The sequence below is a fragment of the Lolium perenne genome, chromosome 4 (genome assembly GCF_019359855.2).
Source record: "Lolium perenne isolate Kyuss_39 chromosome 4, Kyuss_2.0, whole genome shotgun sequence".
NCBI classification, from domain to species: Eukaryota; Viridiplantae; Streptophyta; class Magnoliopsida; order Poales; family Poaceae; genus Lolium; species Lolium perenne.
The window spans coordinates 195,466,673-195,493,924 of NC_067247.2; the positions used below are offsets into that span (position 1 = coordinate 195,466,673).

The 27,252-nt window shown below is 44.7% G+C and overlaps 2 protein-coding genes across 2 annotated transcripts; one reads left to right on the forward strand and one right to left on the reverse strand.

Annotated features, from left to right (window-relative positions):
* Positions 1–15,863: 15,863 nt before the first annotated feature.
* Positions 15,864–16,890, reverse strand: LOC127295254 (uncharacterized). Its single transcript, XM_051325169.2, has 3 exons — positions 16,501–16,890; positions 16,360–16,421; positions 15,864–16,159 (listed from the first exon to the last, which is right to left on the reverse strand). The coding sequence occupies exons 1-3, from the start codon at positions 16,613–16,615 to the stop codon at positions 16,028–16,030; spliced, it is 309 nt and encodes a 102-aa protein (XP_051181129.1). The 5' UTR covers positions 16,616–16,890; the 3' UTR covers positions 15,864–16,027.
* A 3,512-nt stretch (positions 16,891–20,402) lies between these two features.
* LOC127348901 (probable calcium-binding protein CML46) lies at positions 20,403–21,267 on the forward strand. The gene has a single exon (XM_051374763.2). It carries the CDS (start codon positions 20,492–20,494, stop codon positions 21,068–21,070), a length of 579 nt encoding a protein of 192 aa, XP_051230723.1. The 5' UTR covers positions 20,403–20,491; the 3' UTR covers positions 21,071–21,267.
* The last annotated feature ends 5,985 nt before the right edge of the window (positions 21,268–27,252 follow it).

Below are 27,252 nucleotides of genomic sequence, written 5' to 3' on the forward strand. Positions count from 1 at the left end.
ACCTTAAGTATAAGTGGATAATGATTTTTAACATTTTCTAAATTTAATTATTTTTAGATAATAATAATTAAGACACTACCTTTCTATGGTTTAAATATTAACAATTGTGACTTCATGATAATATGATAAAATAAAACAACTTGGGTTTTCTTGAGTTTTTAAGCTTTTTAATATTTTAGAAATAATAATAATTAGTATTTTTGGAATTTAGAATAAAAAAGTTATAAACAAGGTTTATTAAATAATTAAAATTTTATTTTTCTTAGAAATGTAATATTATATATTTAATAGATAGACATTATTTTCTGAACATTTTGATATCTTATTGTATTTTTCTAATTCAAAATATATTAGTTACGACTTTCTAAAGTTTGAAACATTTTATGGAATTTTAAATAAACAATAAATACTATTTTATACAGTGGCAACCCTAGCTACATGTCTAACAGATGGGACCAGGACATGTAGGCTGCCACGCAAGCAACAGTTGTCTAATATTTTGACTTGCTCAATGATGATTCACTCGCAGGAACCGCATCAGCACACCGGTGCACGACGGTGACGTTGATTAAAGGTTATCGGATATGCACGAGTGAAAGTGCATGAAGCCCCTATGTGTGGTTTTGGTATTGGTGACAATCCGTATGGACTAATATTTTCTTTGAGTTATATGTGTAGGAGTTATCCATAGGCAATACTTGAACCATATGTTAGCCTCAAGGTTGCAAATAAAAGAAATTGACGAAGATGAAGTGATAAGTATGTCCTATAGAAAAAGGTTGGGTGAGCTCTCGGTATCTTGAAGACATCAACAGGATGAAGAAAGAAGAAATGGTTTGCAAGTTCAATATGAGCCATCCCGAGGAAATCATGTGCTTTATCTTGCCATCCATATGGTGTTCATGGATATGTGAAGATGCACCGAAGAACGGTCAAGATCATCATCATCTACCTCAAGTGAAATGTGCAAGGTTAAGGTTTGCTCTTCGTAGGGTGTCTTTCTTACCGGTCTCGTGGTTTAATTGGGAGACCGGTTTATAGGTTAGTTGTCGTACTATCAAGAGGCTCTCTAGTGAGTGACTCGATCATATCATTTGGAGAGAGCTCAAACCTTTGCATCCTTGCATCATCTTTCCTGATTGTTATTTGGATCTTATCCATATGGTGTTTTATAGCTTGTGCTTATTCTCATTAAAATCTCTAGTGTTGTGGATATACTTCATAGGTGTACCATCGACAGTGCATAGATCCGGCAAGCCCGTGTGGCCCACAGATGGTGGTGGTGGCATATGGCCCACCGGGTGGCCCAATTGTTGTTGATCAAGATGGAAGATGTCTAGCCCAAGAACGAGGATCCGAATCCAGCCCGACGCCAGGAGTCGGATCAAGCAAGGCCCATGAAGGTAGCCGGATCTAGTACGACCGATTAGGGATAGGCGGATCCTTGACGTGCACGGCGATGTATATTCCGTAGTTAGCAAGATTGTATTCCGGGTAGGACTCTCCGTAGAAACTCTAGAGCCTAACGCCTTTATAAGCCGGATCACGAGAGCCTAGAGGCACAACCACAACTCATTGTAATGACGCGAAAGCGCCCACATACCTACAGATAAGCAGCAGTAGGCCCTGCCTCCGTGCAACGTGATCCGAAGCTGGGTAAATCGCGTACCACCATGACGATGGCTCTCTGCCCTTTGGCCCCATCTTCTTCTCCCCTCCATGAGGATCCCTCCTCCAGGGTATTGTCGAGTAGGCAACGACATCTAGTTCATCAAATACGGATTCCGTATGAAATTCTTGTTGCGTTTTTGATATTAGAGTTTTTCTTGGTTCTACGTATTGAGAGATTTCACGTCTAAATTCATGGAAAATTCTACCCTAGTTGTTTTTAATATTTTGAATCTTTGTAGGGTAGCTCTTTTCATACTCTTTCCAACAAAATTGTTTCACCTAAATCAGTGTTTCTAACTCAACTTGTTGCGTTTTCCATATTGGAGATTTTACCGGTTTGTCTCTTTTTTGATAGGTTAAACATTACAACATTTGGTTTTATGCCCTTGACGAACTATGATGGTTCTTTGCGTGATTTTTAGAGCTTGTTGCTAGCTTAGAAACGAGCCCAAGATCATCAAAATCGGAGTCTGGATGCTGTAGTTATGGTCGTTTCAGTTTCAAGAACGGTCATTCCCAGGGCCGGAGACTCCGGCCTCGGGGGGCCGGAGACTCCAGCCTCGGGGGACCGGAGACTCCAGCCGGGACATAGGTTTTTCTGTTTTGAAGAGTGACTTGCTCCTAGCATGTGTCAACACCCGGATTTTTAAGTCCGGGTGCCTATTATGTGATTCATCGCAATCCCAGGAATATTGTTGTTGCGAGGCATAATAGTTAAGTATAATAGTCATCATTCATTACAAACCATATCGTCTTACAACTTGAATCACATGATCCATATTACACGAATAGTTGATCTATTGATCAACGAACAAACACAAGTTCATAGCGGAAGCGTAAAGATAAATGGACTCTCTAGTCCACAGGCCAACGCTTGACGTCGGAAGACTCCTAGTTGTCGTAGGTGTCCTGCTGGTCATCTCCTTGGTAGTTCTGTTCATCTTCATACTCTGGCCATTTGAATAGCCAGGGACACAGCCGTGAGTACTTTAGAGTACTCGCAAACTAATACTAATGTAAGTGCTAACAATTCTAATAAGGGGGTGCTAAGCTCTAGTTTATTTGCATAAAGCCAATTTTAGTTCACAAGTATTTGAGAAAAGACTTATTCAAAGTGCTAACTAACTCAAGTGGGAACATTAGTGTCATTCCCACAACATTTGTTGTGATTCACCACAAGTCACCAATTCACCATTCATTTCACCATCATTTTCAAGAATCTGACATCGGAAACTGTATGGCCTTTCCAACCGTCCGTAACCGTGGACACGGCTATTCGAATAGATTTACACTCTGCAGAGGTTGCACACTTGTGCCACAACATTTGATTTCATCCGTCGGGATTACCCCGAATCATCGTAACACAGTACGCGGATCATCAACCATAACCTTTTACTTACAAACCCTAGTATGAGCACCTCTTCCCATGAGCTTGGCCTCCCAGTGAAGACCAACTGTCAACTTGGGAACTGCACAGGGCTTGGCCGTACAATTCACCTCAATTCACATCATTTCTCAACAACGGAGGCAGCCTCGGCATAACCCCTATGATGTGTGTTCAGAGGAAACCCATACTAAGATGCATAAATTTCCAGTTAAGCCCTACCCATAATCAGGTATTGTGGGGGTACTCAATATTGGAAAGGTATCGCATTCAAACCAACCTCAGTTTTATCAAAATCCACATCTTCTCCGAGTCATATTCAACTTCAGATTCATTCAATGGAATGACTCATCATTCCAAGGTTTCAAATTCATTTCAAGTCACATGTTCCCATCTAGAGTAGTCAAGTTTTAGTATTTAGCACTAGCACTAATCATGAGGGGTGCTAATCTTGCTTGGCTAGCTTGAGACTAACTTTGCTACTCTAGTAACCTTCTTTAACTTTGACCAAAGTTAACTATAAAAGTAACTCTTTGAAATAAACAAGTAAAAACTTGTAAGGTAGAAACTTGTGATAGGCTTGTGGTAAGAAAGGTAAGACTAATGGTGCCTTGCCCCAAAGGGCTTTGCACTTTGCAAGAATATTAGCTTGCAACCATGGAGCTTGCAAGAGTGTTAGCTTGCAACAATATAACTTGCAATAGTCTAGCTTGCCTTGGTTGTTGAGGTGGTCAAAGTGCTCTTCTTCTTCTGGGTAGATTCCTTCCTCTTCCTGGTATTCTCCGGCACTAGCGTCTATACACGAATACGAGGATACAATCACCAAAAAATACTTAAGTAACCTTAATTAGCCTTAATGGCTCACTCCAAATGATCTAGCATCATCACTTAGCATTGCTACCAAGAATTAATCTAGGGTTTTCTTACTTAGGGTTAGAGAAATAATTTCCTCTCATTACATATGTAAATGATAGTTTCCATTGAGTTCTTGAGGAATAATTTCCTCTCATTGAATCTTCTTAAGATTTAATTTCTCAAACAATCCTACATGATACCATGTTGACCTAAGTCAACCATTCATCATCATTATTTGAGAAAATGATTTAAATGAGGTAGCATACCTCATACCATTTAATCATGCTTATTTATGATTTAAAATCTCCAAGTATTTCACGTGAGAGTATTTGACCAGGGGTTCAAACTTCACATGAAAATACTTGGGACAAGATTTAAATGAAGTGAAACACTTCATATAATTTGCATAATAGTTTTGGACAATATCAACTAACTAATATAGCTATATAGTCTTTTATTTAATTTGGGCCATGATCACTCAAGGTAACCATACCATATTTTTGCATAAACAGTTAGTGTAAGTGAAATGTGAATTATAGCAATTGGATTTACTTCAAAATTCAAATTGGTTGATTTTTAAGATTTATTTGAAGTCACAAAAGTCCCTGCCTTGTTCTTTTTGTCACATTAATTCTACACAAGATATCAAAGTGGGACCAGTGGGGTTGGATAGACCTTTTTGCAAGATTTCCAACAATATAAATTTCATCAAATTTGGTTGGGTAGATTTGAAACTATTTAATTTCTAAGACAGGACCAGTATTTGAATTTCTACCAATTTATTCAACCAGATTTGAAAAATGGGCCGGCGGGAAATGGAGTGGGCCGAAAGATTTAAAACGCCAGAAGGGCCAGCCCAGCTAACGCTTCACACGCCACGGGCCGCCTGACAGAGGGGCCGCACGTCAGTGAGTGAAGCTTACCGAAACGGTGCGTTTGATCGCGAGGAGGATCCTACGGTCGAGGCTCGTCGTCTCCGTCGAGGGGAAGAGGTCGCTGCCGCGGCGGAGGTAGGGGGTCAGCGGCTCTGCTGGACTCCGACGAGGGGCGGCGTTGACGCGAGGCGAGGTTGTCGTCGATAGGGAGTCGAATGGTACCGACGGCGACTCCGATGGTGGCCTGTAGCGGTGGATTGGTCTACGGTTGCTTGCGGGTCTCCGGCGAGAAATTGGGTGGCTAGCGGCGGCGATGCGCAGTGGAGAGGAGCGGAGGAGGTTCAGAGAGAGAGGAGTGGAGCAAGTTTGCTGTGGAGATAAAGGCGCGGGGGTGGCTCCATTTATAGGGCGCGAGGTGGCCGTGAGGTGTGCGGCAGGGTCGACATCAGCACGACGACTCCGACGAAGGAAGGGGATCGGCGAGGTGGGCGCTAGGTAGGCGGCGTCCAGGGGGAGCTAGGGAGCTTGATAGCTAGGTGGGGGAAGGTCTGGCGAGCACGCGCGACGGTGATGCTCTGGCGGCAGGGTTACGGGAAGTCAGCGATGTTGTCGTCAGCGTCTGGCGGCGCGAGAGCACGTGAGCTTGTCTGGCAGGCTTGTGTCGCTGCGGCGAAGCTCGACGTTCAACATGGGGGTCCGGGGGAGGCGCAGAGAGAGGGGACGGCGCGTGGCCAGGGCTTGCCGGTGGACGCGCCCACGACGTCCTCGGCATTGCCCAGGGCGCGCGTTTTCCGGCGAGGATCTGGTCGATTTCCTGCAGTGGAGGTGCTAGGCAGCAGTAGGGGGTCGAGGTGGTGCATTGGGGCACCAGGGCCAGAGATGGAGAGTGAAGGAGAGGATGGGGTGTGCCATGTGTGACATTTCCGGCATGGCCATCTCCATGGTAAGTTTGCCCCCCCCCCTCTTAGGGTTTCTGTGTATGGGTAGGGTGAGAGGGGACAAGGGAACCAGGGGGAGTGAAATGGGGCAAGTAGGTTTGGCTAGAGCACTATGCAAATAGTGAATTTGGTTTGTTCCATAATTGCCCAATTCAAATTCTTGCAATTTTTTGGTTTAGTTCAAATGGTTGCGAAAATTGAAAGTGGTTGGTTTGGTTGAGTTGTAAATGACCAAAGACAACCATGTGTGGTGGTGGAATTTTAAAAATCAAAGAAATGCAAATTTGCTCAAATTGAGATTGTTGCATTTGATAAAAAGTTCCAACTTTGGATGAGCATAGAATTTGATCCAAGATGAATTTGACATGGTGGTCTTTACCAAAGTTGTTCTCCTTCATGTGCTCTTGGATGAGGTGCAAAGAATTGGGAGAGTTTAGTTTGAAAAACTTGAATTGCAAAGGCTCAAAGTAGGGACCAGATTATAATTGGCAGATTTGACCATTATCATATGTGATCCCATTTTGAGTTTGAAATTGATGTGATTTGTGTTTCTTTAATTCCAAAAGCTGTAATAAGTGTTTAGTAACATATTAGAACTAATGGTGAAGGCCAAATAGGTCTAGGTCAAAGATTTGGAAAAATGGCATAAGCCATATGTGTGGGTTTTGTGATTTTCTACTTTTTATTCTTTTATTTTTCTTTGCTTCACTTTGACAAGGGTGAGCTTTATTTGGGGTTAGATTGAGTTGGGTAAAGGGTTCAAACCAATTTGGGGCAATGGGGGTGCCTAGGTCAAGATTGGATATTTTGGCTAAGTGCCACATATACCTCTATGCATATGTTTGATTTTATTTTGTTTCTCACTTGAATTGGTTGTTAAGTACTTGGTTGAGTGTGTTGAGGTATTTCCAAACCATCTACCAAGGTAGACAAAGCAAGATTTAGCATTTGCAAAAAAGTAGCCATAGGCTTGCATATGCCTTTTTCTTAATTAAGATCATTTCTTTTTATTTTGTTTTTCAAAGGTTGGTGACAAGAGGGATGAGGTTTAGGGTTTGGTAAGTTTTGCAATGGTTCACCACCATTTAGCAAAGTAAGAAAGGTAGAGTTCAAAATTTACATATTAGGGCTATATGCCCACATATGTCTTTTTCTTTATTTTGGGTTTCTCAAAATAGGTCCACTTGGTTTTGAGAAAGTTAGGGTTTTAAGGTTTTTCTTATTTGATTTCTTTCTATTTTATTTTATTTGGTTTGTGATCTTCACTTGATCCCTTTAGGGTTTTAAGGTTTATCACATAAGCATAAGAACACTCATCATGGCAAAACACAAGTATTAGGTATGAGCACTATGCATAGCACCCTATGTAAGAAAAGTTTTTGTTGGTTCTCATTTTTGGAAAAAGGAAATTCATTTTCTCTTTGTTTTAAAATTTGGGGTGTTACAAACCTTCCCCGTTAAACAAATCTCGTCCCGAGATTTTAAGAAAAGTTAGGTTCCTAAGAGAGATTGGGCGATATGATTTAACAGGGAAACATACTTGGCATGGCCTGAGGTGCTTCTTGGGCTTCTGTTACAGTCATGTTGTAGAGGCAGCCGTTGTTGTTGTTCTGGTTCCTTCTTGCGGCAAAGCGGCGCTGGTTCTGAGCAGGTGCAGCGGTGTTGGCGTCAATCTTGGCTAGCCTCTTGGGGCACTCATTGGAGTAATGCCCAACCACTCCACACTCGTAACAAGTGATGGTGGCCTTGTCCTTGTTGGCGACGGGGATGGCGTTGCTTCCAGTCCTAGGGCCAGTGTTGTTGTTGTTGTTGTTGTTGTTGTTGTTGTTGTTGTTGTTGTTGTTGTTGTTGTTGTTGTTGTTGTTGTTGTTGTTGTTGTTGTTGTTGTTGTTGTTGTTGTTGTTGTTGTTGTTGTTCCCGTTGTTGTTGTTGTTGGGGTTGTTGTTGCTGGTGTGATTGTTGTTGTTGTTGCCTCCGGGCTTCGGGGGTCCTACGTGGTTATTGGTGTAGTTTGGGCGGTAAGTCTGGGAAGTGGGCTTGTTGTATCTTGGAATAAATCCTCCAGATGAGTTTTTGCGGTACTTCTGGGTATTGCTGCACCCATGTTGGTTCATCATCCGGCGTTTGCGGTTCTCGTTGGCTTGGTGAAGCTTCCCTTCCATCTGGATGGCGGAGTCCACCAGGGCTTCTAGGTCAGCAAAGGGAATGTTGACCAGTACAGTCTGCATCTCATCGTGTAATCCGTTCAGAAATCTTTCCTTCCGCTTCTCATTGGTGTCGGTCTCGTCCGGGGCGTACCTTGATAGAGTAAGGAATCTGCCGCGGTATTCTACCACGGACATTCTGCCTTGCTTGAGTTCGCGGAACTCGTCTCTCATCATCTTGATCAGTCCTTGGGGCACATGGTACTTGCTAAACTTCAGCCTGAAGTCTTCCCAGGTTATCATCTGTCCCGCATTCATTGCGCGGGCGCTTGTCAACCAGGCTCGTGCAGGTCCTGACAGGTAGTGGGTGGCGAACAGTACTTTCTCTGTGGCTTCAACTCCCGCCACTTCCAGGTTGTTCTCCATTGTTTGGAGCCAGTCATCGGCATCGAGGGGCTCTTCGGTCTTGCTGAAAATAGGTGGGTTGGTGTTTTGAAAGTTCTTCAGTTTTGACCCAGGGTGGTCGTGGTTTCCATGGTCGTTGTTGTTCTGAGCAATCTGATGTAGTGCAGCGATGTTGGCTTGGCGTTCAGCTCTCTCGGCTTCTCGGTCGGCCATCATCATCTCTAGCATCTGCATCATGGCATCTTGGTTGGCGTTGCGGGTTGGTGGGGCCATCTAAACATCGGAGGAGATGATAAGATAAGAGGGAAATTTCTATGGTTTGTTTGAATTAAAGTTCACGAAGTTCAAAACTTGAAAGTTTGTGTAGTGTTGAGGGGGTAAAACCAACAACACTTTTTCATTCATACCAAACATCACACATTACAATTCTAACACACCGTTGGTTTGAAGAACCATTCATTCGTTCTACGATACAAGGGGATCCTGATACAACTCACACCTATTCAAGTGCTGGGGTGCTACTACTCTTCGGGGTGGGTTCTTCGTCTTCACGGGTAATGTGCTTGGCGAGAGGCGAGGGCATTGTCCAACTCCTTGCGGGTCTTGTACAGCATGAAGTCGAGGTGTGCTACATAGTGGTTCATCTCCGTGTGCGGGGGCATGGTCATCGGTCTTCCCATGGGGTCATGTCTTGGGTAGTAGATGAAGCGAGTGTTCTTGATCTTGTTCTCATTTTGTCCACACAGACGGGCAATTGCTTCCTGCATCGCTCTGACTAGTCCTTCCTTCCAAGTGTTTCCCGTTACAGAAAACCATATGGTTTCCCGTACCGGGGCTCCAAGCTTTCGTCGTAGATCAGCAGAAACTTCCCATCGAGGTGGCCCTCCGGAGTGATTGTTGAGGGGTGTTCCAAAGAACTCAGGATACGGGCGTCCTAGATATTCCACTAGTTGCTTCAAGTCTTTCTCGAACATCAGGTTTCCTCCGTGACCAAGCTGATAGAACTCCCATTTGTACTCCATCTGTGAGCAATTAGGATGAGTAAGTTAAAGAGGTGGTAAAGTGTGTAAAGTTTTATGTAGTTCTTAAAGGAAAACGTAGAGCATGAAATTCATATTTTGAAAAAGATCTCAAGGATAAGAGTGAGGATAAGTTTTTTAGAAATATTCACTTTATTTGTTTTGAAACTAAGTTTTTCAGACGTCCATTCTAACTAGGGTCTCCTAAGGTCAAACAATGGCTCTGATACCAACTTGTCAACACCCGGATTTTTAAGTCCAGATGCCTATTATGTCATTCATCGCAATCTCAGGAATATTGTTGTTGCGAGGCATAATAGTTAAGTATCATAGTCATCATTCATTACAAACCATATCGTCTTACAACTTGAATCACATGATCCATATTACACGAATAGTTGATCTATTGATCAACGAACAAACACAAGTTCATAGCGGAAGCGTAAAGATAAATGGACTCTCTAGTCCACAGGCCAACGCTTGACGTCGGAAGACTCCTAGTTGTCGTAGGCGTCCCGCTGGTCATCTCCTTGGTAGTTCTGTTCATCTTCATACTCTGGCCATTTGAATAGCCAGGGACACAGCCGTGAGTACTTTAAAGTACTCGCAAACTAATACTAATGTAAGTGCTAACAATTCTAATAAGGGGGTGCTAAGCTCTAGTTTATTTGCATAAAGCCAATTTTAGTTCACAAGTATTTGAGAAAAGACTTATTCAAAGTGCTAACTAACTCAAGTGGGAACATTAGTGTCATTCCCACAACATTTGTTGTGATTCACCACAAGTCACCAATTCACCATTCATTTCACCATCATTTTCAAGAATCTGACATCGGAAACTGTATTGCCTTTCCAACCGTCTGTAACCGTGGACACGGCTATTCGAATAGATTTACACTCTGCAGAGGTTGCACACTTGTGCCACAACATTTGATTTCATCCGTCGGGATTACCCCGAATCATCGTAACACAGTACGCGGATCATCAACCATAACCTTTCACTTACAAATCCTAGTATGAGCACCTCTCCCCATGAGCTTGGCCTCCCAGTGAAGACCAACTGTCAACCTGGGAACTGCACAGGGCTTGGCCGTACAATTCACCTCAATTTCACATCATTTCTCAACAACGGGAAGTCAGCGATGTTGTCGTCGGCGTCAGGCGGCGCGAGAGCACGTGAGCTTGTCTGGCGGGCTTGTGTCGCTGCGGCGAAGCTCGACGTGCAGCATGGGGGTCCGGGGGAGGCGCAGAGAGAGGGGACGGCGCGTGGCCAGGGCTTGCCGGTGGACGCGCCCACGACGTCCTCGGCATTGCCCAGGGCGCGCGTTTTCCGGCAAGGATCTGGTCGATTTCCTGCAGTGGAGGTGCTAGGCAGCAGTAGGGGGTCGAGGTGGTGCATTGGGGCACCAGGGCGAGAGATGGAGAGTGAAGGAGAGGATGGGGGTGTGCCATGTGTGACATGGCCGGCATGGCCATGTCCATGGTAAGTTTGCCCCCCCCCCCCCTTAGGGTTTCTGTGCATGGGTAGGATGAGAGGGGACAAGGGAACCAGGGGGAGTGAAATGGGGCAAGTAGGTTTGGCTAGAGCACTATGCAAATAGTGAATTTGGTTTGTTCCATAATTGCCCAATTCAAGTTCTTGCAATTTTTGGTTGAGTTCAAATGGTTGCAAAAATTGAAAGTGGTTGGTTTGGTTGAGTTGTAAATGACCAGAGACAACCATGTGTGGTGGTGGAATTTTAAAAATCAAAGAAATGCAAATTTGCTCAAATTGAGATTGTTGCATTTGATAAAAAGTTCCAACTTTGGATGAGCATAGAATTTGATCCAAGATGAATTTGACATGGTGGTCTTTACCAAAGTTGTTCTCCTTCATGTGCTCTTGGATGATGTGCAAAGAATTGGGAGAGTTTAGTTTGTAAAACTTGAATTGCAAAGGCTCAAAGTACGGACCAGATTATTATTGGCAGATTTGACCATTATCATATGTGATCCCATTTTGAGTTTGAAATTGATGTGATTTGTGTTTCTTTAATTCCAAAAGTTGTAATAAGTGTTTAGTAACATATTACAACTAATGGTGAAGGCCAAATAGGTCTAGGTCAAAGATTTGGAAAAATGGCATAAGCCATATGTGAGGGTTTTGTGATTTTCTAATTTTTATTCTTTTATTTTTCTTTGCTTCACTTTGACAAGGGTGAGATTTATTTGGTGTTAGATTGAGTTGAAGGGTTCAAACCAATTTGGGGCAATGGGGGTGCCTAGGTCAAGATTGGATATTTTGGCTAAGTGCCACATATACCTCTATGCATATGTTTGATTTTATTTTGTTTCTCACTTGAATTGGTTGGTAAGTACTTGGTTGAGTGTGTTGAGGTATTTCCAAACCATCTACCAAGGTAGACAAAGCAAGGTTTAGCATTTGCAAAAAAGTAGCCATAGGCTTGCATATGCCTTTTTCTTAATTAAGATCATTTCTTTTTATTTTGTTTTTCAAAGGTTGGTGACAAGAGGGATGAGGTTTAGGGTTTGGTAAGTTTTGCAATGGTTCACCACCATTTAGCAAAGTAAGAAAGGTAGAGTTCAAAATTTACATATTAGGGCTATATGCCCACATATGTCTTTTTCTTTATTTTGGGTTTCTCAAAATAGGTCCACTTGGTTTTGAGAAAGTTAGGGTTTTAAGGTTTTTCTTATTTGATTTCTTTCTCTTTTATTTTATTTGGTTTGTGATCTTCACTTGATCCCTTTAGGGTTTTAAGGTTTATCACATAAGCATAAGAACACTCATCATGGCAAAACACAAGTATTAGGTATGAGCACTATGCATAGCACCCTATGTAAGAAAAGTTTTTGTTGGTTCTCATTTTTGGAAAAAGGAAATTCATTTTCTATTTGTTTTAAAATTTGGGGTGTTACAACATGCGGGTACGGAGTCTCCGACCCGCTATAACGGCCTATTTTTTTTGGGGGGGAGGGGGCTATAAAAAATCCCCCTTCTTCCCCATTGGTGGGTTGGTTCTTCCATTCTCTAACCTTCATTTTTGACCTTGAAGAGCTTTCCCTAAATCTTGATTCCTCCCATGATTTTTGCATATTTTTTAGGTAAAAGAGTGAGGAGATCTAGATCTACATATCCACCAATCAAATCCCTCTCTTTGTGAGGGGAACCATTAGATCTAGATCTTGGAGAATTTGGCGTTCTCTTCTGTGTTCTTCCTCTCTTATTCCCCCAATAGCTTTTGTAGCTTTGGTGGAATTTGAGACTGAGGGACTTGCCATTGCATTTTGTGCATCAGTTTGAGTTCTTCACGGTGATTCATCGAAGTGAAAGTGAGAAGCTTGTTCCTCTTGGGTTCTTGGAACCCTAGACGACTTTGTGGCTTTTGTGGTTTCCTTGGGGCCTCGAATTAAGTTGTGAAGATTTCCTCAAGTTTTTAGCTTTGTGGATTGCTTGGGGCCTCCAATTAAGTTGTGGAGATTCCTCAAGTGCGAGGCCTTTGTGGCAATTTCTTGGGAGCCTCCAATCAAGTTGTGGAGATTGCCCCAAGCTTTGTGCGGGTTCAGTGACCACCCTCGAGGTTCCATAGTGGATCGAGAACTTCCCTGTTGGTGGGAAGGCTCGAGAAGAATACGGTGAGGCCTTTGTGGCATTTGGAGTGCTTTTTCCTCCACACCGCTCCAACGGAGAGTAGCACTCACAAGAGTGTGAACTTTGGGATACATCATTGTTTCCACGTCACCTCAGTTATTCATGTACCCAAGCTCTTTACTTACGCACGTTACTTTGTGATAGCCTTCGTGCTTGATGTTATATATCTTGCTATCACATAGTTGCTTGTCTTGCTTAGCATACATTATTGGTGCATATAGGTGAACCCTAGTTATATAGGTTTTGGGCTTGATAAATTAAACGCTAGTTTTATTCCGCATTTGTTAAGCCATATTCTTTGAAGTTTTAAACCATCTATTCACCCCCCTCTAGCCGACATCCATGTCCTTTCATTGAGTTAGTGTGTCCGAACCATCGTTGCAAGATGAAGCTATTGTCGGTGTCACCTTTGTAAGATGGTCATCGGAGCTTGCTCCGGCAAGCTATACCGTGCCAGCGAACTCCCCAGCGTGAACTAGCTAAAGGGAGCTACAGACTGCAACATGATGCAATAAAGGGCTCGGGAGATGCGCAAGTTCACTGTGGTGCTTCCCAGATGGTCTACGACGCCAATCATGGACGGATGTGAACTCAACTTCCCCAATACCTGCGAGCTTCTGTGAAAAGGAATGCTAAAATCCTCCTCCCTCCGAGTTCCTCTAGATGTCTGACTTCACCGAGATGACCACTGCAAAGAAGCACATAACCTAGACAACTCCACAAAACTTCGGGATGACCTTAATTGATGGCTAGACAGAGTTAGGTCGGTGGCAACTTTCAGTGATTGTAGAGGTTAAAGAGTAGTAGAGAGATTGAGAAGAGGTAGCGAAGGATGAGGGTCGCGATGTGCTTCTTCTCGCGTATTTATAGACCTTGTAGAGGTCTAAATCGTCCGCTCACCGTTGGCTATGGTCTAGATGCGGTGGTGATATCGGCGTGTATCTAGGCATGAATCGCTTCGTTTCTGGATAAGAACGATTGAGAATGACTTTTAGACTACTCCAAGACGATCGCGTACGCCCGACGCAGTCCAAACGGCCGCCGGGATGTGGCGGTCATCATCGCATTGTCAAGCTCGCGAAGGAAGACGAAAACCTCGTCCTTCTCCGGTGTGCCCCGCCTTTTATAAGGCTGAAATGATATGTTGAACTGGGATTGCTTGTGCAGTTGTGCTGGTACGGGGCTTCTGGGCCGATTCCTGGGCTGGTTCGTTCCAGGGGTTTGCATGGTCTGGCTCTCTCTCTCTTTTTCTTTTCTATTTTTTTGTTTTCCATTTCCATTTGAATTAAAATTTGGTTTCGGATAATTTAAATGTGTGTATTCGGTTGGAATGTTTAGAGATGGTTCATAGATCATTATTTTGTATTTGAAAATATTTCAGGTATATTTGTATTGTTATAATTTGGTTATAACTGAATATTTAAAATAGGTATGTTAAAAAGATTATATTTTTTCTCTTTCTTCCTGGGTTCAAATTATTTTTCTAATACTTGGACAACTACCTAGTGATATGTAATATTCATTTTGTCTCAACTATAATGAGACAATTAATTGGAATGGAGGATATTATTTGGTTTCTTGTTTGGAAAATGTTCCCAAGGGAAATTATTTAGTTTCTTTTAAATTTCCTAACGATTTGGAAATTACCTAGGTTTATTGCTATGCCATTAGGGGCGAGTCTTTTAGTTTGGATATTAAGAGATGATTCGTATTTCTTTGTTAGAAGAAAGATATATATATATATAGGGTTAAGATTTGTTTTGTAACTCACCTATTAATTTGGTCACTTGGTTCATGGGATTGACATTAATTCTAAGGATGGTTAATTGATCACACCATTTTGATTTGAGTGTAGGGCTTGGTACTAGGGTTTTCCTATGCTCACCAGAAGCATAAGTGTAATGGGATAATATAGATTAGGGTTCCATATATGTAGATGAAAAGTTATAAATTATGAGAAGGTTCTGTCTCCCACCACAAGGAGATATTGATAAATTCTAAGATGTAGCTAGTGTGATTTAACTTCTAATCTACAAGAGCGTAGAATGTAGGTTTGTTTTTATCATTATCTTGATTACTTAGCCTAGAAGAAATGTTGTGCAAGGTTAAGGTTCTGCTCCTAGTTGCTATGTACTCACATAATTTCCCTTCTCTACATTTAGTTAGGATGATAACTGCTTATCACACTAGGGATTCCTATTTAACTTATTCACTTTATATGTCAAAGCATAATCAATGTACTTGACATGATCAACTTATATATCATTAGTTTCCTTTGTTATATTTTTCTATAATATTTACCTCTAGTTTTTATAACCTTGGCACTAAGGCTCTTAAAGGCTTGGTCATGGAGATTGTCTACATCATCAAGGGCATCAGGTCCTCACCTTTTTTTTGAGGGAAATCAGGTCCTCACCTACTTTGCCCCTGGCGGCGCTACAGGTTGACCATACTGGGCCGCAGCCCACCCTTTTGTTTGATTTTTAGCTAAATATATGGTATTATTTCAGCCCATGAACATGAACTGGCCTACTATTTATGCTGATTTAGCCCAGTTTAGCTGAACCGACCCATCCTTATTTTCCAGCTCCGTCACTGCCCTTGAGTGTCGAGTGCATTTCAGGTAAAAATGTATACTGGAATCTTTTGACCTCTTCGGCATGAAATGGCGAGTCTCCGTCACTCCGTCAGGTGATTCACCTTCAGTCGTCCATGGCATCTCCCTCCTCTCCACTTTTGAGTGGAGACTTGTGGCAGGAGGTCAAGGACTCTTAACTGGTTGGACTCGGCGCAGACAAACCTGTGTCATCTTTTTTTTGAGGGAATAAACATGTGTCATCTTTCTGTTGAAGTCAGCGGATTAGTCTGTGGCGAGATAACTCACACACAAAAAAAAATCTTCTATGCCACACGCCACACATAATGTACACTCACTAAGCTGATGCTTATATATGTGATCTTGATGCCCTTGCAAATAACAAGAATCGATCTTATAGGTTACACCAGTAGTAGAGATATGGCAGTGTGAGAAATATACACAACTGTGCAACACTGCAGATACAAATGCAGCTTTGCTCCATGTTCTCAGTTCCTCCTTTCTTGCCGCCACGGTGAGTGCCGGTCGTTGGCCCCAGAGCCCGGGTAGTCCTCCAGCTCCATATCCATCTCCATCCTTCTGCTGAAGCCGCCGGAATTGGCCTCTCGTGTTATGACAGCCTGGGGTGATCATACCAAAGATTCAGGCCAACTACAGTTTGAAACCTGACTACCTGAGAGAAGTGTGGTCTGAAACAGCTAGTACTACTTGCATGAACATGCGGTAAAATCTGGACAACACCTTACCTAAGTAATATAAATCTTGAAGAAAGTATCATGTAAATTAACTTGTGATCACAGATAGTTCAAGAGTATATCACCTGGCCATCTGCCCCACTTGAAGTTGGGATCGCCTCAGTCTTCCGCTGCACCATCGGGGCCGCTGACACATATAGAAATAAATTTGTCACTACTCATTCAGAACAGTAGAATTAAATATCTAGACGGGATGAGAAGGTTACCAGGTGGAAATTGAATCGCAGAACTTGAAGCATGGACGAGGCAGCAGAAGCCCAGCAGAGCCACCACTGCCAGGTGCAGCGCAGGCGATCTCTCCATCCGTGTCATCTGAAGCATTTTCTCTGACTGTTTCTACTCTTCTTCTGCACCCATGAGGGGTTCATGTAGAGGACCTGAACTCCAAGCTATTTTATAGCACAGTTGGCAGTAGTCATGGAACAGATTGAGGCTTCTGAAGCATCCTCCACAACCTTTGTTAGTTGCTATATAAGTAGTTAAGCACCTTCTCTTAAGTGCTTCATTAGCTCACATGATGAGCTTTTCTATGACTAGAAAAGTAGGTGGCCAGCATTTCGTAGGCATGTGCTGTTTCTTGGAACTGTGAATTGCTATTTGCTAGGAACGCACGCGGAAAGGGAAGATATACATATCACGAAAAGGAGGGGTGAGAAAAAAGGAGGCAATTGCGATTGACAACGGAATGATTTAGGCCAAGAAGAGGTTGCAAGAGGTAATCAAAACAGGAATTTAGGATGGTGACACGGCGCAGATGATTCTGAGGATTTTTCCAATCTGGTACCGGATTCTCTTATCCTGATGTAGGCAGAGTGGGCTGCAGACTTCAGGTAAAGTAAAGTTGGCCCCTTTATTTTGAGCTCATAGTGGATTCAGCACTTAGGCAGATAACTTGTGAGCCTCCACTAACTCACCTGATGAAATAAAACTGCACCTAGCAGCTCATCAAGTCGGTTTTGCCCAGTTGAAGCTTGACACCTTGTAGAGGGCATGCTACGAGCATCTCCAGCCACCCCCAAAGCGTCCCCAAAAGGTTTTTTTCGTGCCTCAGTCGCGGCCCCAAAGCCTCCTTCCACCTGGCGTGGTCCAATACGGTGTCTAGCGCCCCGAGCCCATCTTCGCTCCACAGGAAACGCTTCGGGCGCGCCGGACATAGCGAGAAGCAAGGTGGGGAGTGGCGGGCCTGACGCATCATTGGCACACGAACGATGCCCAACCGTCGCCTACCTTGCAACGAAGTTATTATTGGCGCGCAGCGACGGTGCAGTTGCAGAAAGGGGAACCGCCGCAGTGGCAACTGCGTTGGTCGAAGCGAGAACCACCGAAATGGAGCGCGAACTCCGCAGAAGAGCAACCACAGCCCTCTTCGATATCTGCGCCGCCATTCATCCATGCTCAATAAGCCCCTACGTCTGCACATTCCGACCTCCAACCCGCTGGCGCCCTTCATCTCTACGACTGATCAACCTCTCCTCTCTGACCATGAGCAACCTCTCTTTGTCATCGAACACCGGTAGCGAGGGGAAGCCGCCGGGATGGCGCCATTGGTGGGAAAGAACTGCCGCGCCTAGCAGCTCTAGTTCCCCGCTGACGGACGGCCAGGAGGAGGAGTGGGAGGCCGTCGCCGACGACAGCCAGGAGGAGGAGGGGGAGGCCGTCGCCGACGACGGCCATGAGGAGGAGGAGGAAGAGGATGGAGATGCCAGGTGGAGACGGCTGGAGGCGGAGGAGGAGGAAAAGGATGGAGATGCCAGGTGGAGACGGCTGGAGGCGGAGGAGGCGACCGAGGAGGCGGCAACAACAAAGAAGGAGGCAAGGGTCCGGGCGAAGGCAAAAGCGCATCCAGCAAGCACCGATGACGACGAATGCACCAAGGACTACACGTCGGAGGGGGACACAAGCTCCTCAGACGCGTCGAACGTCACTACCTCTTCGAAAGAGGTGACGAGCAGGAAGTGTCTCCATGAGGACGACGAGGCGAGACCATCAAAGAAAAAGTAGCTTGTAGTTTAAAAATTAGTTTGAACATTACTTTTATGTTTAATTTGTTTCAATATGTTGCACTACCTTGAAAATCTCGATTCTACCTACAAATTCCTTCTCTCTATTACAATGAAAATGCAAAAAAAAAAATTTATTTTAATGTTCAGGGGTGCGGCTAGGCAGCAACGCGCCTCAAACGCGGTACGAAGCGGAGGTGTCCCCAAACGTTCGATCCGGCGCCGTTTGGAGAACGTTTTGGGGGAGATGGTCTAACACGAAAGTTGTTTCTACGGAAATTACGACAAGCATTAGGTCACACATGCATGCAGACAAGGTTTTAATCTTGAAATAAAGTATCATGTCACTGTTACAGGTTATAACTGAATTCTACAGCGTTCATGAGTCACAGGCACTAGCATATATCTTGCTCGCATGGCATCCAAAACCACCAATGAATTATTTTCTCCTTTATTAAGAGTTCAGACGATAGTGTCCACGCAGTGAACTTGTCATTTCCACGCAGAGAAAGAGAAAGACTTTATCTGACAGAGATATATGCACGCGGTGCTTAGACTTGACGAAGCAACTCACCTTTTTTTTATTAAATTAGTACGGCAGACATTAAGGACTAAAGTAAATATGAAGGAAAGTGTCTGTAAAAACGAAAATACTTTGTTGACTGACAGTTTCTTCAGTCAAATATCAAAGACTGCGACAGTACCCTCCGAAAGTTTCTACGTAAGATCTTCAAGGAACAACTGATTTCCTGGATGATCATACACACATGATAACGATACTGGTATGATACTAAATTACTAACTCATAACCTACAGCTAAGTACAAGTCTAGATCTTCATCGGGAAAAAGAAACCAGAATCATGCATAGCGATCTGTAAGATTTGAACCAGACAACAAACTTTGATACTAATAAAATATAAAATGAGTGGAGATTTTTGGCTCCCAGGCATTTTTTACGAGTTTCAAAGAAATTTGAGAAAAACTCCGGATGTAGACAATAGTTTATCCTACAAACGTGCCAAATATAAATTTCAAATACTAATTTATATTCTGAGTTGCAGAAAAATAACAAACATGTGGATCTGAGTATATATATTTTTAAATCTTCAAATTTGATCAGATTTTATCATTTTTGTGTAACCCATAATATAAAGAATTCCGCATTGCGAGTTTCATGTTTTTATGTTACATCATTGACCATGTTCATATTTTTTTTTAACTTATAAATATCTCTGGACGGATCACTGGAGCTTGGAATCCAAAGAAACTTTCCGTAAAAAAGTCATGTATTTTTGGCTGCGCTACACCCACTTCTGAGGTCTTGAGTCTTCCAGATGTCCCCTCAGGTTTTGAGTCTTGTTTTTTTTTTTCCCAAAGAATGAAAGAAATATCACCTTCCTGCCTTACCCGAAATTTCTATGTAAGCAACATCCATACTCAACTTGGGAAAATGTAGTCAAACACTACATATGTATATTTTATTTAAAAAATTCATGACTTAGTATTGAAGACCTAATCAATGGACCACCCAGCTCTGGCACTTTGAGCCGGTCCATTTTTGGCCCTCCCTGTACACATTGTGACCCAAGTATCAGAACGTGGCTTTTGATCCGGAGCCTGTAGCACTTACCCTACTTCAGCCTGGCTTGCCCGGCCAATTCATTTAATGTATATGATATGAACATTTATTACTTTTTGGTGCAAAAGAACCATGAATTACTCATCATGTTCGATGTGTTCTGAAATATGTTTTCATGTTCTGTATGTTTCCCAACATGTACACGGCAAATTTCCGCGAAGAAACATGTACCAAACCAAGGAGCACAGAACATGCATTAGACTTTTGTGTGTGAGAGCAGAAAGGGAGAAGGAATAGAACTCATGAACCATCTCTTTCCAGGAAGCATCTAATGGAGTAAAAAAGATTAAAAGAGCCAGTAAGAACCAAGACCATAGACTCTCTGAATCTCAGGCTAACAAGTGTCATCTTGCTGTTTACTCTTCTTCCATAACGTTTTCCAAAGTGGAAATATCCTCTGACCTGCCTGGATCTTTCATATTGATTCTCTTGAAGCTACAAGTTAGGCTACAAAAACCAACTAGTTGGCTTCCTAGTTCCTATATAATCCTCCATTGGTACATCTTCCCTTCAACAAAACAACCAGACTTCCGAGTTCACAGGTGAAGCCAGCAACAATGGAGAAGTCCCCAGCCACTGCAGCATGTCATCATGAACCAATTTTCCAAGAAGAACTCGGTATTCTCATCCTTTTCACTATCCTCACCTGGTCCATCTCAAAGCTTCAGAGGTTCTTCCCCAGTTCTTTCCAGTCCTGCAGTTGTCCTGTCTCCAACACAACCTCGACGCCTGTCCTCGCCAACACAGAGATATCCAAGGCACCGAATAATAATGAATACAATGAGGTAGATAAGATGCAATCTGATGCTGAGATAGCCATGAGAAAGATGGGGTTCAATTTTGATCAAGAACATAGTGTGGCCTTGAACGCAATTAGCTCTGAATGTATCTCTACGCTGTTCGTGGACGAAGAACCTAGCTTGCAGGAAGTGAAAATGGCGTTCTTGCTGTTTGATGAGAACAATGATGGGTACATCGACGCATCAGATTTGCAAAGAGTTTTTCGGGACCTAGGATTAGGAGAAGGAGTAGGGTTAAGTGAGTGTGAGCAGATGATTTCCAGATATGATATGAACGAGGACACGAGGATAGATTTTATAGAGTTCACCAATGTTTTGGAAGCCAGCTTTTGCTAAAATTATTCCGATGTATATTTTTTTTCTTACACGCAGTGATTTGTATTTAACATTTTGTGATTTACCGAGTTAGTATCCCAGTTTAGTCGAGAATTCAATTGTGGATCTTTGACTAAGCTATTACAAAGGCAACTTCTCGGCCAACAGGACCTATTATGCCAGTTTGGCATACAATGGGCAGTTCCCTCATTGTCTAATTGGGTCCCCCCCCCCCCCCCCCCCCCCCCCCACCCCACCCCCGCGCCACGCGAAAGGTCATTTCTACGCCTAGCTTTTCATGTAGACTTTTGTCGTTGCATATTCGACAGTATTTCGGTGAAAGGGGGAGCCACGGGGCGAGGAGTCACCGGGAAGGGTACACACGAGTTACCCAACTTCAAAAACCACACGACAGGGGCGAGATCCTATTGTTGTTTGTCTGGAATTATTAGGCAACAAGTACGATATTACAATGAGTTTGTCGTGCCTCTAGGGCACCTAGTATCCGGCTTATAAAGGTGTCTGGATCAAGGATTACAATGGTACAGATCCAATCGGATACGACTACGCTTAAGCTAAGCTAAGTTATCTTGTCGTGTACATCAAGGATCCGACTGACCTCTACTATGGGCCGGATCCGACTACTTCTATCCAAGCTAGATTCCTCCATATTGATTCTCCAGCAACTAGGCTGACATAGGCCTCACCACCATCTGTGGACCAACGCTACATGCAGTTTCACTCTTGTTGCTTGTTAGTGTCCTTTTGCATTGCAACTCCGAGGTTTGTGCACTTATCCCCTGCCCCCCCCCCCCTATAACCTATGCTGTTCACAGGTCCATCCAAGCACCGTGGCGGCGCCAAGGTCTAGTCTCCTTCTCGTTGTCACCGAGAGCAAGAAGAGCGAGAGGAGATTGTCTCCCCAAGGACCACCAAGGGTCAAAGAGCAGCAGCAGCTAGCAAGAGGACCACCTCGGGTCCCCAAAAACAATAAATCCCAATTCTTGGAGGTGAGGGGTGTCAACCCCTATTTGGTACCAAGGAACCCTCGGCTATGCCCCAACAACTTCTTCTACCACGCCAATTAAGAGAAGATCTACAATGAAGTCTATGGGGCCAAGGAGTTCAATTGTTGCCCCCAATTCTCCATCAACATGGACAAGCTCCGCTCCAAGCCCGGATACATTTGGGAGGCTCTAGAGATATGCGAAGAACAAGGACTTGTCCCCTTGATGACCTTCACCCACAACTACTCCAAGGAGGTGATATGTCAATTCTATGCCACCGCGGTGTTCCTCCAAGAAGAGTCCGGTGCCCGTTCTATCAAGTGGATGACCAAGGAGCGCATGATGGAGGCCACTTGGGATGAGTTTGCAAGGGGCATTGGCTATCAACTCCTCGGAAATGACACCAACTACTTCCGGATTCACCTCCAAAACAAGCCTATGAGCAAGGACAAGATGGCCAACCTCTACCTTCCCGGGAGAATAATGTGTGGAAGTTTCCATGACCTCCTCTCCACTTATGACATCATGAATCGCATGTATCGCAACACCATCAACCCCAAGCATACTAGCCAAGATGAGGTGCATGGTGTCGAGGGTACTCCTCGCCAATGCCCTCCGATAGGGGCTTAGGGTTGATGGAATCCTGCAAGCTGACACGAGACATCGGTTCACAGACAAGCGGGGAGAGCGATTTACCCAGGTTCGGGGCCCTCGATGAGGTAAAACTCTTACGTCCTGCCTGTCTGTTCTTGATTATGAAGACAATGGGTTACAATGGGGTGCCGAATAGTTCGACTGAGATCTCGTCGAGATTGCTATTGCTAAGGTGACCTAGCTCTAAGCTTTTGCTGGCTAAGATTGCTAAGATTGATCGTGTTTCTCGGCAGCCCCTCTCCTGGCCTTTATATAGGAGGCCAGGTCTCAAGAGTCTTAACCGAGTACGACTAGGTTTACAGTAGTTTTAGATCTAATCTTTCCTTGTTCGGCTGCTTCCTTGTCTTGCTCGCCAAGGATTCCTCTGGTGCGCCGTCCAAGTGGCCCATCTCGCCTTTTGCGTGTCTTCATGGGCCTCCAATTAGTCAATACATGATAGGGCAATGTTGGTTACCCGAAGGGTAATGCCCACGTCAGTAGCCCCCGAGTGTCTAGCCGAAGATAGTTCGGGTAGAGACTAAAACATGTCTTCTCCTGATGTTTTTCTCCTTTATTGTCCTTGTTCATCTTGAATCTGCTCCGTCTTCATTTTATCGGGTGCGCGTCAGCGCTCCCGATGGGAGTAGCCCCCGAGTCTAGGTACGGATGCTTGCAATTCGTGCGTAGACTCAAGTTGTACTACTCGTATATTCTCCTCTGCCGATGTTTTCCACAGGTCATCATAGGCCATCCGATACATTTTCTTTATGCAAAGGATAATGAGTAATGTGCCCAACTTTTGTTGGTTAACTGCCGATGGCAAAACAACGTTACCCAACACAGAATCAAGTCCCCGGGCATGATCCTGGAGTGCAAAAAACTTCTATCGGGTGCGCGCCGCGCTCTCCCGATGGGAGTAATTGTCGAGTCTGGGTGCAGACTCAAACCTTCTTCCTTCGACTGCTTATTCTGTCGAGTCTTCATTTTATCGGGTGCGCGTCAGCGCTCCCGATGGGAGTAGCCCCCGAGTCTAGGTACGGATGTCTGCAGCCGGGCGTAGACTCAAGTCTTTCATCCGATAACTTTTCATTTTTCCTTCGAATGCTTCAATGTTTTTTTTATGACGTCACTGTTGACGTGTAACTGATGTGGGCCGATTGACAGGACTTGACCTGACAGGCCCACCCTAGTTCTGCGCGGGCAGTTTTTAGGGCTTGACCAATGCACGCGTGGCGATCGAGGCGTCTCCTCGATTTTCGCACGACGTGGGAATAATGGGCCGCCGGTTCCACTCCTTCTTCAAGCGCCACGTGTACAGTCAGATCTGCTCCACTCCCCACGATGCTTTGTGGAGATATGGCCACGATTGAACACGAATTCTTACAGGATAAATAGGGTGCCTCTTCTCTTTTTATCTTTTACCCCGTTTACTGCTCATCTTCTCCCTCAAGCTTCCCTGTTCCTCTGCCTCTTCACCAGAAGCTCCGTTCACCATGGGCAAGAAGAAGAGCGGCAGTACTTCGGAGGCGAGCAAAGTTAGCCGCGATTGGAGCGCCTCCGCCATTTCCAACCGCGACATCAGCAAACTTCGCGCTCTCGGCTTCATCTCCGCATCTGAGGATGACATTCGTCTCCCAGGTTCGGTTTCTCGCCCAAAGCCCCCGAAGGGCTTCACTGTCATGTTCGCTGCTTTCCTGTTTCGTGGCCTCTCTCTTCCGGCCCACGAGTTCCTTCGCTCCCTTCTTTTCTTCTATGGGATTCAGCTCTGGCAGCTGACCCCAAATTCCATCCTCCACCTTTCCATTTTTATTACCGTCTGCGAGGCCTTCCTTGGCATTGAGCCTCACTGGGGCCTTTGGAGGAAGATCTTCTATGTGAAGCGTCACAATGATAGTAATGGCCCCCCCGTTGTCGGTGGCGTTGGCTTCGTCGTCAGGAAGGAGGTCGACTACTTCGACTATCCGATGAAGGAATCCGTCCAGGGCTGGCGCAACAAGTGGTTCTACCTGCGAGATCCCGCCGTTCCTGGGCGGCATTCGAATCTCCCTCTTTTTGATGACGTCTTGGTAGCTCATAAGAAGAAGTCTTGGCAAAACACCCTTTCTCCCGAAGAAAAGGCGACAGCCGATGAACTATTTGAGCAGATAGTCACTTTGAAGAATACAGGAGGCCTGACGATGTGTGGCACTGAAGTAGTTTCAGTGTTCCTACAACATCGAGTGCAGCCGCTGATGTCCCGCCCTCACCAGTTGTGGCTTTACACTGGCAAAAGCGACAAGTCAAGGATCAACTCTGCCGACCTATCGGCAGATGAGCTTCGGGACGAAGTTCATCGCCTAACATGCCTTAGTACCAAGGACACCATTGTCTTGACATCGGCACGTCCTCCCTATGATCTCAAGCATCTCCCGTCCGAGGTAACCTTACCGCTCTTCGTTTACTGTTATTACTTCTTTTTTCTGTTTGTGTCTTACAAGTTTCTATCCTTCCACAGGCTCCCACTGTTGCCCAATGTTATCCTCCCTCACCCGAGAGCGGCGTGGTACTGGAGGATGACGATGATGATTCTGAGGGAACCGAGGACGTTCAGCACATTCTTGAGGACAGCGATGTCCAAGAGGAGGAAGCTGCCGAAGATGACGCCCTCCTCAGGAGCAGGCGTCGTAAGCAGGTACATGATGACCTTATCACATCGGCTGAATCAAGTCCTAGAGGAGGAGATAATGATGCCGACGAAGCTGCTTCGCCTCCTCCTGCTAAGAAGAGTTCAACAAGTTTCTTCGTGGACGAAGATGATCTGGACCTGTGAGCATCTATACTCTTTTTCTTTTTAATTTATTTCTTGTCATCCTGCATGCTAACTGTGCACTGTACTTAAGTAGCTCTGACGTTGACGATGTTCCTCTCGCGAAGAGGGCCAAGCTAGCCTCTGAGAGAGCAGCATCAGCTAAGGAGTCAAATCCTTCTCCCGCCAAGTCAACACCTCCTTCACGAACGGGTGTGGAGAAGGTCCCAGTATCGAGAGTTATTCCTCCTGATGATGCTCCCAGCCCGTCGGATGGCCGTGATCATGTAAGTACTTAATCTATCTGGCTTTGCCGAGTTTCTATCATCTGACTCCTCTTGATTTTTTCTGGCTGCAGCCGATTTACGCTACAGTCGATGTTGTGGCGGACTTTGCTGAGCAATTCACTCGCCTTGAGGCCGAAAACTCCCAACTTCGGAAGGCCGTCAAATCTTCGGCTGATCAGGTGGTTGAGGCCAACAGGCTTGCTACCGATGCCAAGAATGAGAACGCCTTGTTGAAGGAAGAAGTGAAGAGGCTGAAGCGTCAGATGAAGGATGATCAAGATGCCAGGCGTGCAGCGGCGGCTGCAGTCGATGAGAAGGAAGGTGTCCTCCGTGAATCCGTCAAGAATTTATTGGGTAAAAATCCTCATGGTATTTCGCTTCTTTCTTGGTGTTTCTTCATTGATTACTGATATGTCTCTCTTTTAGAGGCCGCCAATATAACTGTCAGCAGACGCCATCAGCTTCGGGAGGACTCCACAGCCGATGCTTTGTCACTTGCCGCTGAGTCTAATATCCAGGTCCTTGGACTACTGCAAAAGACCAAGGGAGCACTGTCGAAGCTATACTCGATGATCTTCCCAAAGAAGAAGTTGGACAGGACTCTCGACGAGATGGCGGAAGCTTTCCTTGTCGACCCTTCCGAGCCTGTGGAGGTACTGAAACGCCGCAGCCGCTTGATTGGAGCGGTTCTTACTTTTCAGTTGCTTATAGGCCATGGGATGGGGTCAGAATTGGAGGAGTTTTCTAAGGCACTGCATGTTGATGATGAAAGCCATCTGGTCGATCTTGAGCCTTTCAAGAGATCGGCAATAACTTGCGCCAACCGACTTCTGAAGCTGGTGGATGAAGCACAAGCCGAACCTGTTCCTGAGTCTGCCCCTGGTTCATCGTCGGCGAATCCTTGAACTATTATTTGACTTGTTGTACATAAGATCATCCGTAACTCGAAAAATTCGGCTCCGTTGCCAATTTAAACATCCTTTTGTCTGTATGATGTGTGCTCAATGCTCCCGATGTGAGTTTTTATATTAATGCTTGGTCTGAACTGAGGACTGTACTGCAGATTCCTTCATCTTCTTCCCGTGCCGAGCTCTTTCCGAACCCTTCGAGTAATGACGAGTCAGGCCTTGTTCGTCGCTTACGTGATCAGGTGTCTTGCCTAAATAAAGACATCACTTCTCTTCGTGCGATGGCTGCCTTGGTGAAGAAAAAGGGAGAGATAGCGACTGCTGTCGAACAATACGCTCTTGATGGTCTTCATGTTGCTACCGAAAGCTTGGGCTGTAAGTATTAGCCTATCTTCTGATTTCTGGCATAGCTTGAATGTTCTTTTATCTGACATTCGTTCCTTCTCCAGTCGTAGCTTCGGATGCAGCTGAAGAGGACAAGAAGATTCATGAAGAGGTTGAGGCGATGACCGATGTTGCACATCCAACGCATGGTTTATGGCTGCATCGTCCGAAGGCTGTCGTCATGGCGAAGTTTATGTAC

Coding starts and splice junctions, on each gene's coding strand:
- LOC127295254 (XM_051325169.2), bottom strand. CDS start 16,615: ATGCTTCAGATGACACGGATGGAGAGATCGCCTGCGCTGCACCTGGCA. Junction 16,422..16,500: donor TGCGATTCAATTTCCACCTG/GTAACCTTCTCA, acceptor TATATGTGTCAG/CGGCCCCGATGGTGCAGCGG. Junction 16,160..16,359: donor CAAGTGGGGCAGATGGCCAG/GTGATATACTCT, acceptor TGATCACCCCAG/GCTGTCATAACACGAGAGGC.
- LOC127348901 (XM_051374763.2), top strand. CDS start 20,492: ATGGAGAAGTCCCCAGCCACTGCAGCATGTCATCATGAACCAATTTTC.